The 16,761-nt window shown below is 40.8% G+C and overlaps 1 protein-coding gene across 1 annotated transcript in view; it reads right to left on the bottom strand.

Moving 5' to 3' along the window:
• Positions 1 to 16,761, bottom strand: part of LIN28B (lin-28 homolog B) — a 93,979-nt gene that overhangs the window by 41,649 nt on the left and 35,569 nt on the right. The window contains exon 3 of the mRNA XM_073673177.1: positions 251 to 435. Coding sequence (XP_073529278.1) covers positions 251 to 435 — 185 coding nt within the window. The remainder of the gene's footprint in view (positions 1 to 250; positions 436 to 16,761) is intronic.

Raw genomic sequence — 16,761 nt, 5'->3', positions numbered from 1 at the left:
AAATGGTTCATTTTCAAGACGGACATCAAACTTCAGTGTTTGAAGTTTTGGTCAGAAATGACCAAAAATTATCCTATTTGATGATGGTGACATGAGATCATGGGCATCTAAGTCTTCGCATCCATACCAATTGGATGTTTCAAGGGGCCGAGGCAGTCTGGCCTCTTCAGTGTTGACAGTTATGTATTGTTAAAACTTCAGCAATCTGATAGGTTTTAATAGGAGGTAATTAGAAATTATATCCACCTACCTATCGCCTTTTGGTTTTCGTTTCTGAATAATCTTTCCTTTGGGTCTTCTTTCACTTCCTATGCAGGGATTCCCTCCTAGGCCGGTTACCCGTAATGATTCAAGGCCTTTGGAAGATTTTTTAAATGTGAATTCAACTGGCTCTCCTTCTTTAAGGCTTCTAAAACCTTCCATATAAAGTTTGCTCTGCAAAAACAGACAAAAAGAAAATATACAAATGAACTTCCCAATGACCACGGATTATATTTTCTGTTAAACGATTTATGTCCAGTTCTCCTCAAAAGCTGAAAGTTCTGAGAATGCTATTACGCCAAAAATCTCTAACCCTCATGTCACATTAGCAAAGCAGTTCTGAAACAGTTGAGGTATGAATTAAATTGAATAATATAGCATCTATTGTATATTATACACAGAGAGTCAAAAGTAATTTTTAGAAGGACTGTTCTGGGAATATGTTATAAAACCATTGTAAAGTACGTGAGAAATGAAGACATTTCAGAAGTTACTTGCTGTAAAAACTCTACTGTGTTCCCGAGCAGGCACATGTGGTCACATTACCTCCAGCTCCTTACTTTCAGAGTCCATTCAAAGAACAGCATAGTAATTTCCGGCTTGTGCTTTAAATGGAGCGCTCATCAGTCAAGCACAGACCTGCATACAGAAGGCAGGACTCGGCCAGGAGCTCAGAGTAGAGAGTGCTCTGAGTAGTGATGTCATAGGGGCATGACCAGCACATCTCCCAGGAAAGTAGGGAGAACAGAACCCATAAAGGCAGAGCAGGTTCCATGGAGACCGAAAGTAAACAAATCAACTCGTGACTTTGTCAAGAGGGAATGGGTGCTCCAGAGTGCTAGATTAGATAATAAATGTATAAATTATATGATCCAATTGCAATCTTGAAGTGCACCGTGTGGTGCCAGTGTCAGCACCTGTAATATCCTCTGTAACATTGACTGCAAGAGAGTCTTAGGGCAGTATATGGTAGGTGAAGTGGGGTTGGAAGGGAGAAACTGAGATAAGTAATTTATCCATCTTGAGACTGTATAGAAGTCTCAGTATAGTGCTTTGTAGGTGGAGCAGGCAGGCACTAAGGACGAGTTTGTGAGCTGGAGGACAGATCCAGGTCTGGCAAAGAAGCCAGAACACACTGCCTCTTGGGAAATATAGATTAGACACAAAGAAAACAGTCAAGAAGTTCAGAAATTAAATAATATCAGACAGCAAGAATGGCTGCAGGAGGCTGAAGCAAAAATAAAAAAGGAAAATAAAGGTAAAGAGTTTTACGGACTCAATATAAGGACAGCCAGACTTTTTTTCTTTGCGCCTGGAAAACCCTTTTATTACATATTTCTATAATTTGCGTGGGGCAAATTATTCTTTTTATGGAATAAAGCCTATCTGTCAACTCAACTTGCTGCCCTTTGTAAGTACAGCACATTTCAGGGACAGCACCAAAGAACAGAGGACTCAGCTTCTGACAGGCAGGCGTGTATACGCGAATACATCGCAAACTGTCAATCACAGCTGACAGGAACAGCTTTATTCTAATGAACACAGTGGATTCATATTTACGTGTATATGCCGTACTATTTCATCACTCCTGTCAGTCAAACAACACAATTCAGGGAATTCGTTATAACCAGTTGGACTCCAAAATTGCAATTTTTTGTATATATGCTGGTATTCTGGTGTAAACTTTTGAAGCTTGACTCTTTAGCACCAAAATGTGCAACCAAGTTTTTATGCTACTCTCGAAACTTTTAAAAAAAAATTGGTGAGGCTTTAGTAAAATTTCTGCCACAACTTTTCTGGCGAACATTCTGGCAAAGTTGTGACAAGTTTATAAAAGTCCTACGGCTCTTAATCAAAAGTCCACCAATTCAAATGCTGATATCTATAAATTCCAGTGCCAGATTTGATTTTTTTTTTTTACCATGTCTTGTTGGATAAACCATATAATGCATTTCAGGGTATATGAGTAATTGTAAATAACTTGCTAAAAGTAATATATGCTAAACCCTGAGAGAATGTGTTTTTTAATAGCAGGCAGCAATATAGTAAAAAGAAAGGGGTTTTAGGAAAAAAAATACTACATGGTCATAGATATATTTACTGTATGATCAAAAACATTGATGCACTCAAAAATAGTGATAAAAACAACAAAACTGTACTAACACAAGCAAATTAATTCACTGGCTGTCTATTACCAATCCAGTATATAATTAAATCATAATTGATGCTAATCACTAGATCATTGGGTATCCTCACCAAATTCCAAAACAGCAGGCCCTGGTACCCGAGTACTAAGAACGAATGCTATGCTCAGCTGTTTTCGTCTGTGCTCTAAACTTTGAATGGAGCAGTAGGGGGTGTGCATAACACACACAGCTAGAGGGTGTATCCTGTCATATAAAAGTAATCAATGGACAGGAACAGTCAATGCTTTTTATACTTCTGCTTTAGCACTGCTGCCTCAGTTAATCGGTGCTCTTCTCACATATGTTCCCCCTCTGACTGACCCTCGTCTGTACCTTGCATCCAGATGCAGCCCCTTGTCTTGTATCATTTATTGCTTGCAGCCAGCCCCTGCGCCTACCCAAACTTACTCTCTGATCAAGCAGTTTCCCCTCGCTGCATTTCCACCTTTCTTCAGGCTGGACTTAGTATTGTCAAAAGAACGAAGCTGCTATATTCTAGTAGGCCCCTGTACCTACGCAGACTCGCTTTGACCAAGCTGCCAGTTCTTTCTCGCAGTATTCCCACCTTTTCTTAGGCTTAACTAGACAGAGATGAAAGTGCTAATGGGACCAAGATTTAAGGGTGTTGGTTAGCTGGATACCAGGTGTCACGGACGTAGGCAGATCACGGGCTGCTGACTTCTCTCGCTGACATTGGACTATAAGACAAAAAGGACTTTTTAGCTGAAATTTTTCTTGCTAAAAAGTGTATCTTGTAGTCTGAAAATTACAGTTTTCCTTACACAGTGTGGCGGTGATTATAGTACACCCATGGAATACTTAGCCTACAGTGGCACAAGTCAAAGCTCCTCAACCCTTTTCTCAAGAGGGAGGGGATATTAAAATTAAAGGGTTTTTGTGTGAATTTTTTTGTAGCCTATTGACTCACAAAGACAAAAAGGAGTTTACTCACTGGCCCTACTCCGGTCTGCTCACCCACTAGTCCAGAGTACTGCCCTGACCAAGGCATATCAGGAGGGAGTGGGCAGAAGGTGGGAGGTAGGGGAGAGCCAAAGCAAAGACCATGAAGATGAGGTGGGCAAACAGCAGTAGGCAAGTATGGCTGCCGAAACAACACCCATCGCATCAATCCCCAATTCACCCCACCCAAACCACTAGAAAAACGAGGCACCTCACCTTCTTCATTGTTACTGCTCAGCCCCTCTCTTCACCCCCTCTTCAAAGCCGGGCAGGCCCACTGGAAAAGTGTCCATGAGCCCATCCACGCACTGTGCTCACTAATCTCTAGTCAACCTTTTGTAGTCTTACTCCACTCACCCATTGGTCAGCAGCCAAGGAAGCTACCACAAAGCACTACACAACTGAAAAAAAAACAAATAAATGAGACCACACACTTTGACACATGTTGATTCTACCTAGATTGCTTTGCCCTCCACCACTGCTGAAGGGGCAGATGCAGCTGTGCTCTTGTATTCTCGCCAGACACACTGCGATCGGCCCAATGCTTCCCAAATATTAGTCCCCAGCGTAATTGTAGTCTGGACTTCAACATCTGAGGCTTGGCTTACTGTATGATGCCAAAACAACGCACTGTCCCCAAGTGTGCTGTGTTTGAGACTGGTCATAAATATCGCTGTGGGGCGATCCAGTCACTTTCAAAATCTAGTCCTGGCTTCATTGTAGCCTTAGGCACAGCAACTGGGGACGGATCTTCAACAGATTCAACGAGCAAGTGCACAGTTTTCCAATTCACCTCTGGCAGAAGAGGAATATAGTTTAAATTTGGGACACTTGTCTTTGCCTACTACCGCACCCCGTGACCGCCAATCTCCCAATCCTAGTACAGGAATGGGTTACTCAGATCACAGAGTAACCAGCTACATTACCCCCTTCAATAGGTAGAGCATTATGCCAAACTGAATCTGTATGCTCTGTCCACCGAGGCAGCATCCAGCTAGCATTTGTATGCTCTGACCACCAAATCAGCATATGGATTCAGTGCGTCTGTCCACTAAAACAGAAACTACATAGAATCCGTGCGTCTGTCGAACAGGAAAACATCTGGACAGAAACTGTATGTGTGCCCACTAGGGCAAAATCTACATAGACAGGAAGAATCCACATAAAATCTGCTAACCAATGCAACATCGGTATAGATTCTGTATGTTTTGTCCAAAGGGCAACATATGTATCTTGTATAATCTTGTATGCTTTGTCCACCAAGGCAATATTGGCAGGCATCCTGTAAGTACTACCCACTGAGGCAACACCTACACAGATTCAATATGTTCTGTTTATCAGGGCAACGTCTACAAGGACCCTGCATGTTCTGCTCACCAAGTCATCAGTTGCATAAACTGTATGTACGGCACACCAAGACAACACCAACCTAAAGCCTGTTGGTTCTGCCTACTGGAAGTGTTCTACCCAATGAGGCAACATCTACGCAGAACCTATAGGTCCTGTCCCCAAGGATAGCATTCACAAAATCTGAATGTTATAAATCAAGATCAATCTAAGTTGATCTGGACTAGCTACCTAATTACAAGACGGAATGCTGGTAAGCCTTCCCACTTAATATTAGTCACTGTGCACCCATAGGGTTTTGCACACGGGGAGCATGGTAAATTGGCTTCACCTTAGAAATATCACAGATAAATCCTGGCAGGTGAGGCAGGGCTCCAAATCACTCTGCTTCTGGGTTCTCGAGTTATAGAATGAGGCAGGACCATGGCATGTTGGCTAAGGCTTTGCAATGCTCCAGTCCTACTTGAAGTCGAACCTAAAATAGCTTATGTGTGAAGCCTATATACTTACTATGCAATTTGTGCTTCTGAACAGGCCCATCTTTTCCACCACACTTCATCCCCAAGAATACGCCTATTACTTCTCTCCTTACACAGTTAAGTGTGAGCTCTTGGTCTACATTCTCGTTTAGATGTAGATCAACTGTCCAAATTTTTTTTTTTATACTTTAGTGCTGTGAATGATCGCTTATAGTTACAAGGACTTGTATCTTCTTCCCATACCGTTCTGCTTACAGTATTTTCTTCTCTTTACAGGATTGAAGCAACTGAAAATCAGACCACTCTGGCTCTAGCCTCAAAAAGTTTTGCTCCTGCTCGCTTGTCAGATTTTCCGATTTAGATGGGCTCCTTTCTTTAACCTGGCTCAATATATATTAGGCCTCAGATTACCACCCTTGATGTGCCTAAACAGTGGAAACCCCCCACAAGTGACCCCATTTTGGAAACTAGACCCCTCAAGGAATGTTTCTAGATGTGCTGCACAGAAGTTTATAAACGTAGAGCCATGTAAATAAAAAAAAAATAAAAAAAATAAAAAAATTCCCACAAAAATTGTTCTTTTATCCCCAATTTTTTTATTTTCACAAGGGTAACAGGAGAAAATGGACCCCAAATCTGTTGTGCAATTTCTCCCGAGTACACAGATACCACATATGTGGGGGAAAACTACATGGCAGGGCTCAAAGGAAGGAGTGACATTTTGGAACGCAGGCTTTGATGGAATGGTCTGCGGGTGTCATGTCGCGTTTGGAGAGCTCTTGATGTGCCTAAATAGTGGAAACCTCTCACAAGTGACCCCATTTTGGAAACTAGACCCTTCAAGGAACTTATCTAGATGTGTGGCGAGCACCTTGAACCAACAAGGTACTTAAAACGTTTTACAATGTTCATCTGTGGAAATGAAAATAAATTATTTTTCCCACAAATATGTTTTAGCCTCAACTTTTTTTTTCATTTTCACAAGGAAAGCAGGAGAAAATGGACCCCAAAATTTGTTGTGCATTTTCTTCTGAGTATGCCGATACTACATATGTGGTTGAAAACTACTTGAGGCAGTGCAAAGCTCAGAAGGGAAGGAGTGCCATATTGGAGTTCAGATTTTGCTGGACTGGTTTGAGGGTACCATGTCGCAGAGCCCCTAAGGTACCAGAACAGCAGAACCCCCCCCATAAGTGACCCCATTTTACAAACTACACTTCTCAATGAATTCATATAGGGGTGCAGTGATCATATTGACAGCACAGGTATGTTTACCGTATTTTTTGGACTATAAGACGCACTCGCTTCCCCCCCCCCCCCCCCCCAAGCCCCAAAAAAAATTTGGGAGGAAAATGGGGGATGCGTCTTATGGTCTGAACGTATCAGGAGTTGCGGTGGTGGTGGAGTGGGATCGGAGGAAGCAGGGCCCCCTGTTCCCTCCCTCAGGTACCCGGCGGCGGCAGCAGAAGAGATGAGATGCTCCGAGATCCCAGGATGCGCATGCGCCGGCTGGGGCGGCAATTTTCCAGTAGACGACGGCTTCAGGAAGATGACTGAGTCTACCAGAAAAGCAGCGCACGTCACTCTGCCTCACCACTTACAACCAGACAACGGCCCGGCAGCATCTCATCTCTTCTGCAGCCAATGGGTTTCTGAGGGAAGGAATGGAGGGCCCTGCTTCCTATGATCCCACTCCACCATCACTTCAACTCCTGCTGCTGGAGCAGCCTGGGTCCGCAGCATTCCTACACTTCCACCGGCTTCCTGAGGGACCCTGCCTCCTGTGACCCCCCATGTAAGATACCTATTCAGACTAGAAGACTGACCCCATCTTATAAAAAATATTTTTTCCCATTTTCCATCCCAAAATTTAGGATGCGTCTTATAGTCCGAAAAATATGGTACGTTTTTAACCACAAAAATTGTTTTAGCCCCAGATTTTATATTTTCACACTGGGAAATGGGTAAAAATGGCAATTGAAGGGACGGAGCGCCATTTGTCTCCTGGAGTGCAGATTTTCCTAGAACAGTTTGCTGACTCCATATACAGCGCCCCTAAGTGCTAGAGCAGCAGAATCCCCCCTCAAGTGACCCCATTTTGGAAAGGATACACCTTTGGGAATTTATCTACAGGTGTAGTGACTATTTTGACTCCATGGGTGTATTCCAGAAACAAGCAGCAGCGGATGTTGCAGAGTAAAAATTGCAAATCTGCTATTGTAGTTGCTATTGTAGTGCCCAGTACGTAGTAGTCATCCATACGTTGTAGTGCCCAGTACGTGGTAGTACCCAGCTCATGTTTTTGGAGACATGCACCTGTAAAATTAAGCGGGCTCTCATCACTACGGAAATGCCAAATATGGGGACACTAAATGTGGTTCATGTACACTGGGGCTCAAAAGGGAGGGGGGCATTTGGATTTAGGAGCGCAGAATTGGCTTGATTTCTTTTAGTGGGGCGAGGAGCCATTTCACTTTTCCAGAGTCTTTGTACTACGAGTAACATGTAAGCCCCCTAGATCTCCTTTGACAGATGATAAACCTGAGTGGGGGCTTTTTTGTGAATTGAGTTGAAACTTTTATTGGGCACATTTTACATAACGTTTGGGATCACATTTATCCTGTGCTCTACGCTGAGCGCTTACATTGGGGTTTCCAGTATAAATGTGAGCAGAGCCTTACTGCCATCTTTGGGAGACAGAATAAAAAAAACAAACAAACAAACAAAAAAAACGTTAACCGTTCCTCGTGCGGTTAAGTAATTGGACGACTTTGTTCTTCGGGCCGATGCAATTACAGCGATACCATTTTTATATTGTTTTTTTTTTATTATTATGGTTGGCTGCACACAGACACAAACTAAAAGACGCTTTTTATTGCGAAAAAAAAAAAAGTTTTTGCATCGCCATATTTTGAGAGCTATAAAATCTTTCTATATTTCGGCCGACAGTCGTGTGAGGACTTCTTGTTTTGCGAGACGAGTTAACGTTTTTATTGGTACCGGTTTCGGTCACATGACGTTTTTTGATTGCTTTCTATTCCGATTTTGGGGAGGCCTAATTAACAAAAAAAACAATTCAGGAATTGTTTTTTTTAATTTTTTTTTATGCTGTTCCAAGTGTGGTAAAATTGATAAGGCAGCTTTATTCTTCGGCTCAATATGATTACAGCGATGCCACATTTATTATTATTTTTTTTTTTTTTTATGTTTTGAGCTTTTACACAATAAAACACGTGTTGAGGTTCCTTGTTCCTCACTGCATATTATTGCAGGTCACCACTGTATACTTTGGCAAACTATTGATGGCTTGAGTATATGGTCACCCAGCATTGCCTCTAGTTGCAGATAGCATTGTCTGACACTAATGCTCTTTTTGCTTTGACTTCTACCTTATTGTGTCAGCAGCATGCAGTAAACCCATATAGGATGGTATAAAATATATACAGTACAGACCAAAAGTTTGGACACACCTTCTCATTTAAAGAAATTTCTGTATTTTCATGACTATGAAAATTGTACATTCACACTGAAGGCATCAAACTATGAATTAACACATGTGGAATTATATACTTAACAAAAAAGTGTGAAACAACTGAAAATATGTCTTATATTCTAGGTTCTTCAAAGTAGCCACCTTTTGCTTTGATGACTGCTTTGCACAGTCTTGGCATTCTCTTGATGAGCTTCAAGATGTAGTCACCGGAAATGGTCTTCCAACAATCTTGAAGGAGTTCCCAGAGATGCTTAGCACTTGTTGGCCTTTTTGCCTTCACTCTGTGGTCCAGTTCACCCCAAACCATCTCGATTGGGTTCAGGTCTGGTGACTGTGGAGGCCAGGTCATCTGGCGTAGCACCCCATCACTCTCCTTCTTGGTCAAATAGCCCTTACACAGCCTGGAGGTGTGTTTGGGGTCATCGTCCTGTTGAAAAATAAATGATGGTGCAACTAAACGCAAACTGGATGGAATAGCATGCCACTGCAAGATGCGGTGGTAGCCATGCTGGTTCAGTATGCCTTCAATTTTGAATAAATCCCCAACAGTGTCACTAGCAAAGCACCCCCACACCATCACACCTCCTCCTCCATGCTTCTCGGTGGGAACCAGGCATGTAGAGTCCATCCGTTCACCTTTTCTGCGTCGCACAAAGACACGGTGGTTGGAACCAAAGATCTCAAATTTGGACACATCAGACCAAAGCACAGATTTCCACTGGTCTAATGTCCATTCCTTGTGTTCTTTAGCCCAAACAAGTCTCTTCTGCTTGTTGCCTGTCCTTAGAAGTGGTTTCCTAGCAGCTATTTTACCATGAAGGCCGGCGGCACAAAGTCTCCTCTTAACAGTTGTTGAAGAGATGTGTCTGCTGCTAGAACTCGGATAAACTTATCCTCAGAAGCAGAGGTGACTCTTGGTCTTCCTTTCCTGGGGCGGTCCTCTTGTGAGCCAGTTTCTTTGTAGCGATTGATGGTTTTTGCAACTGCACTTGGGGACACTTTCAAAGTTTTCTTAATTTTTCGCACTGACTGACCTTCATTTCTTAAAGTAATGATGGCCACTCGTTTTTCTTTACTTAGAATTTGTATTATGGCAAGAAAAAAGCAGCTAACAGTCTATTCAGTAGGACTATCAGCAGAGTATCAACCAGACTTCTGCACAACACAACTGATGGTCCCAACCCCATTTATAAGGCAAGAAATCCCACTTATTAAACCTGACAGGGTACACCTGTGAAGTGAAAACCATTTCCGGTGACTACCTCTTGAAGCTCATCAAGAGAATGCCCAGAGTGTGCAAAGCAGTCAAAGCAAACGGTGGCTACTTTGAAGAACCTAGAATATAAAACATATTTTCAGCTGTTTCATACTTTTTTGTAAAGTATATTATTCCACATGTGTTAATTCATAGTTTTGATGCCTTCAGTGTGAATGTACAATTTTCATAGTCATGAAAATACAGAAAAATCTTTAAATGAGAAGGTGTCCCCAAACTTTTGGTCTGTACTATATATATTATATATATATATATATATATATATATATATATATATATATATATATATATATATATATATATATATATATATATATATATATATATATATATATATATACACACACACACATACACACTGTGTATATACACATAATTCAGCACATTGTATATTTTAAGGCCAAAATCATGTACTAAGAGAAAGCGGTCAATTGATCCTAAAGAGCCGCTGGTTTCAGTTTCAGACAACTCAGCATTTCCACCAGGATCTTCTTCCAATCGATTCTTAAGAATAAAAAAATATAGCCCCAGCAATTTTGCACACGCAAACACATCACTGATACAGTTTGTTCCAAACTGATCCTATTCCACCAAGAGCTGATTATGAGTATATACAATTCCAACACTTTTACTCATTTAAGAAAGATATGCAGCTGCATACAAATCTGCCTTTGAGAAACTGTATCTCATCACAACCTTCTACACATTCCCTATCCGTGCTCTATAGAAGTCTTGTTAATCAGGCTTCTGAAAGATGGCCATTCTATTCTTCTGCTTGGAAAAAAAAAAAGAGCTCGCCAATAAAACCTCAACTTTTTAAAACGACATCCAGAAGGTACAGGGCTGGGGCAGACAGACAGAAAAGGGCCCCTGTACAATAACAATATATGAGCCCTTTGCAGTTCAACAGCTCATCATATTGCATAATTCCACTTGATTTGGAGGTGGAAGTGGGTCCCCTTCCACTAGGGCCCCTGTGCGGCTGCCAAGGTACGCCCATGTCATGTCCACCCCTGGTACAAGGCATCTGCTTTGTTACATCACTAGCATCCTGGAATATCATATATAATGAAGTTGTCCACCAATATAAAGATTACAGACTCCAGTTTCACTCTTATTACTCATATGACTGATAATCATTCGCAAGAATATCAATCGCGAGTTATTTTATTACAAGTAGTCAAAAATGTTTTCCCACATCATTGGAAAAAACAGAGGTCCACCCAGTCATCAGGAACAGATTTCCGAAATCTCCCTCGTCAACAGAATGACAGACCTAATAGTTTTAACTCCAGCTGCCATAGACAAGAAAAGTATAAAATGGAGGGAATGGACAGAGTTTTGGGATTCTAACTCCTACTAATTAGCCTACAGATGATGCTTCTGCAGTCTTCTCTGGGATTCTGCCTTATTCCTATTAGCCTCGTGAAGTGATGAAAAATGTTAAGAATTCATGACTATGGATGATAATGCACCCTTTCCCTCTTCATCCATTATACCCAATTTTCTCCCCTTTCTCTCTCATCCCACTATCTCCCTCTTTATCATAAAACATGTCTACCTTCAGCTTGGAAGCGTGTGTCATACATGATTTTGTATTTTAAATAACAATTGGACAGACTAAATATTTTTCTTTTCTAGTAGGGAATCAGAGATACAAATCCTGAATGGGACAGCATAGTAATCTCCAGTCTAGTATACTGCAAGTAACCTCAATATAATAGTAGGTGGAGAGTTGGAATGACTGACTGGATGGCACTATTTTACTCCTGATGGGGCTTGATAAGGATGGCCTAATCAGTCAGGGGAAAGGTTCCACTCATTCAAACATCTCCTACTCAAAATTAAGCATATTCTGTTAAAAAAAAAATCCAAATAAATAGAAGTCTTTGTGTCCTCTTGAAGTGGTTTACATTAGCTCTTTCTAATAATGCCTAGTTTGGTACTTAAGTGGTGAAAATAAGTTATCACCTATCCAAAGGATGGGTGATAACTTATTGATCAGTGAGTGACGACCGCTGGGACTCCCACCTATCATTTGCAGTCAAAAAAATTCTGTGTACCAATCCCTAAAACCGTGCTCTCTTGGAGTGACTTTCCACCATTATTGCCAGATCATCCAAAAAGAAGTATCCAAGGCACTGGGCATGTTACTCAAGTTTTAATTTTATTTTATATATTCATATATAGTCATATATAGTCATCAATAAAGCAAACATGACATTTAGAGCAAATGGCCTTTATGAAGCCATAGGTTAGAAAGTTTACCTATTAATACAAAGCTATAATATATATATACACACAACGTGAAAAAAGTATTGAACAGGTCACCAATTTTCTAAGTAAATATATTAAAGATTCTCTTGACATGAAATTCTCACTAGATGTCAGTAACCGATATAATCCATAAAGGCAAAGAAATCAAACCATAGATGTCCATAATTTAAGGGGATTGTCAACTACTAGGACAACCCCTTCTTGATCTAAATGTTTGGCCCCAATAAAATAAAAAAAAGCTTATACTCCCCACCTGTGCCGGCACCGTTCCAGTGGTGTCAGCACTTGCTCTCCCTGGGGCTCTCGCGCAGTGTTACGACACATGAGCCTGGTGCCCAATCAGCACTGGCGTCACTGTCCCCGCATTCATACGAATTAAACATTTAGAGGAAATCAGATCAGCTGCAGCCCTGACTTCCTCTTCATTTTTAATTTGTATGAAGGCGAGGACAGGGACGCCAGCTGCTGATTGGGGGCTGGGCTCACTTGCCATAACACTGCATTAGCCCAGGGAGCGCTGGAATGGCGCGTCGGCATGGGAGGAGAGGATAAAGCTTTTTTTATTTTATCAGGGCCAAACATTTAGATCAAGGGATTGTCCTAGTAGTGGACAACCCCTTTAAGTTATGTGTAATGTTGAGAAAAAGTATTGAACAGGCTTACTGAAATTTAATACTTTGTCTAAAAGCCTTTGCTGGTGATTTCAGCTTCAAGATGCCTCCTGTGTGGGAGAAACTTGTCGCATGCATTGCTCAGGTGCGATTTTGGCCCATTCTTCTAGACAAACAGTCTTCAAACTCTGAAGGCTCTGTGGGCTTCCACTATGAACTCTAAGCTTTAGTTCCTTCCATAATTCTTCTATTGGATTCAGGTCAGGTGATTAACTGGGCCATTCTATCAACTTTATTTTTCTTTTCTCAAAGCAATTGAAAGTTTTCTTGGCTGGTTCAACTGCGGTCACCTGGTTCAACTGATGACCTATAAAAAGGTGTCATTACCAGGGAGCCACACAAGAAACATCTCATGATGGGTAAGACCAGTGAGCTGCCTCAATACCTTCACAAACTTATTGTTGCAAAACATATTGATGCATTGACCGAAGAATTTCTTAACTACTGAAGGTTCCAGTGAGCATGGTTGGGGCGATAATATGAAAGGGGAAAGGACATAATTTCACCAATTAACCGGCAATGACCAGTTGCTCCCCAAATGATTTCAGAAAGAGGAGTGAAAAGAATTATTGCAAGAGCTGTCCAAGAGCCAAGGACCACCTGTGGAGAGCTACAGGAAGACCTGGAATCAGCAGGTACAATTGTTTGAAAGAAAACGTAATGCACTCAACCTCCGAAATCTGTATGCACACCCAATAACATTTAGACAAGCCTGAGAAATAACAGGAATATATAGTGTGATCACACCAAAAATTAGCTCTTTGGATGCTGTAATACACACCATGTTAAACCACAACACCAACAGTGAAGTTTGCAAGTGGGAACATCACGGTGTGGGGCTGTTTTTCAGCATACAACGCTGGCAAACGTCATATTAATCAAGGAAGGATAGGATGAATGGACAAATGTACTGACGTTCTTGATAAAAATCTGCTGCCATTTACCAGTATGATAAACCTGAAACAAGGGTAGACATTTCAGCAAGACAATGATCCCAACCACTGAGCCACCGTTCGGCTTTATTACTTAACTTTCTCCTCTGTCCACTGCAAATGTTTGTATATTCTTTTCCCACTCTCTCCTACTATCTCAAACAGAGAAGGTGAGTAAGAAAGGGGAGGAACTTTCGTTTGACGTTAATCTTGCAGTCTAAACAGGCTGATGATCACCTGATGAACAAGCAAAATCCTCGACTGCGTTGCAGAAAAGCAATGTGAACACATCCTTACAAACACTGCAGCAGCAAATTGGTAAAAGTGTTTTCATGTAGACTATTTAGAAAGTTAATTGCAGACAAATGCACAATGAAAAAAAAGTTGTGTTAGGCCAGTCGCACAGTTTTGGCACGAGTTCTATCCGTTACTTTTGCAGATAGAGCGTAAACTCATCACAAAATGAATGAGTCTTTTCACATGAAGCTACAAATTGTTTACTTACTACACCAGAAAAACAGATGCAACAAGGATTGTATAAACTGACACACAACATTAATGGGTCTAGCACACTGGAAAAAGAAAAAAAAAATTGAACATGCACAGATTTCATAGGATAAAACAAAACCAAACACTGATTTGTGAAGCCATCCTTATGGTGTACAAAGCCTATAACTAAAATTAGATTTTTTTTTTGGGTCGTGTGACATGGGGCTCGGGGGATGAAAATAAATATAATGAATTCTAACTTGATTATTCCTGCAATTAAATTATATAAAAATGGATCTAATTTATGATTTAACTATTAAGTGACACACAAGCTATATGTTAAGTAGTTTAAGCTACATCAGGTGGCAAATTTACTGAAAACCCTGGCAGAGAAAGGGTTCAGAAAATATAAAACTGCCTCGTTTTGTTACCATAAAAAGGAGGTACATAAGAATGCTACATGATTTTTTTTACTGATCACTTTCTGGCTAAGTGCACACGATGCGTATTTGAAGCGGAAATTTCCGCTTCATTTCCGCATGTCCTTTTTCCTGGAAAACGCATGCGGAATTTGGCATGCGTTTTTCACGCGTAATTCGCGCGTTTTGCACATGCGGAATTGCCTTGCGTTTTCTACTGCATTGTAGATGGCAATTCCGCATGCGTAAACGCACAAAGAATTGACATGCTGCGGAATTTTCCGCACAACAAAACGCTGCGGAAAATTCAATTGCGGCATTACAATTGCGGAATGCCATAGGGGACCATGGCAAAAGGCTAACATGCGTAATTCATGCGTTTACGCTGCGGAATTTTCCGCACAAAATACGCATGAAATACGCATCGTGTGCACATAGCCTCTGTTTGGAAACCAAATATGATCTATATGTCCTCATGTACCATGTTATTCCATGCACCATTAACATAATTCATTATATGAGAACCATAAGTAAGATTGGTATACTAGAGCACCCATTTACTTTCCACTCTGTTTCCGTAAATATTTACAGCCTTGATACAAATTGGGATCAGGCATTAACCCTATATATTGTGCCATCCAAGCAATTCATCTTAGAAACATGAATAAATTGAAAGCTGTGTTGCTATTTCCCTTGCAAAGTTTACTTAAAATTCAGGCTTGAGTACTGATAAAAGTATAAGATTTCCAGTAGTATTTCAATAAAAAGTGCACTTACTGAAATCAAAGGGGTTTTCTGTGATTGTATTTAACTTGTCTAACAGAAGGGAATTGTGATTGTATAATAAAAGAATAACTAACCTTTCAAATATCCTAACTTTTCAGCCCCCTCTTCTAGTAGCTGGTCAAGAGCGGTACATTCACATGACCATTGCAGTCAATTACTGACCTCCGTAGTCATGCGTCATACATATTATCAGGATAGATAGATAGATAGATAGATAGATAGATAGATAGATAGATAGATAGATAGATAGATAGATAGATAGATATAGATATATATTAGCCAGTAGATAAAAATTTTAGAGTCCTCAATGGTTGATATCATTGTAATGGCCAACTGAAAAGATGGTAACAAATAGCAAGCTTTCAAGACTGCTCAGGTCTCTTCATCAGGCATAGTAACCATGTCTGATTAAGAGACCTGAGTAGTCTTGAAAACTTTCTATTTGTTACCATCTTTTCAGTTGGGCATTACAATGATATCAACCACTGAGGACTCAAAATTTTAATACACACCGTTCGTGAGTGGCTGCGACAGTCACTTGATTGATGTACAGCACATCGCTACGGTACATGCAGAATTAGTGGAGATACAGGGGAGGAGCATTTAAAGAGTTGTGCTAGATTTATGGTTTAACAAAACTATATATGTATGTTTGTGCTACAGAAAATATCATTTCATCCGACGAACTAGCGTTTTGCGCATACATCCAGTGATCAGCAGCCTGCTTACACAGCATGATTATGGACAAACGAATATAATCTTTCATTATGAATACACCTTAATAGATAAGGAGTTTAGAGATCAGATCATTTCATAAAAAAACTTGTTAGAAAAATACCTAATCCCTCATCACCAGTCGCAATGAGGAGTGTGCAGGAATAAAATGCCTCAATTTCATTAAGAGGTGCACGCCATTTAATTAATTTGGAGTATCCTATCAAAGACGCACGCATCGCCAGAAATGTTACTGTAGTCGGAGACTTTCCATGAGTGTGACAGAAAGGAATAGCAATGACCTGTCTCAACCCGGCTCCTTGCTTTTTCAGCCAGAGTCACCTCGACGTTGTGCAAAAATTTTGCAACTATTGAAAAGTGTTTTACACCAGTTTTTGGCACTTCGTGTGGATGTACAGCATACATGGTGTGCTGGAAATTTTCCTGCCATATATAGAGCCCCTACAGATC

Source organism: Phyllobates terribilis, unplaced genomic scaffold (genome assembly GCF_046119375.1).
Source record: "Phyllobates terribilis strain yellow unplaced genomic scaffold, ASM4611937v1 Scaffold_3__8_contigs__length_932513732, whole genome shotgun sequence".
Taxonomy (NCBI): Eukaryota; Metazoa; Chordata; class Amphibia; order Anura; family Dendrobatidae; genus Phyllobates; species Phyllobates terribilis.
Note: the sequence above shows the minus strand (reverse complement) of the source record. Positions and strands in the feature narration are given on the sequence as shown.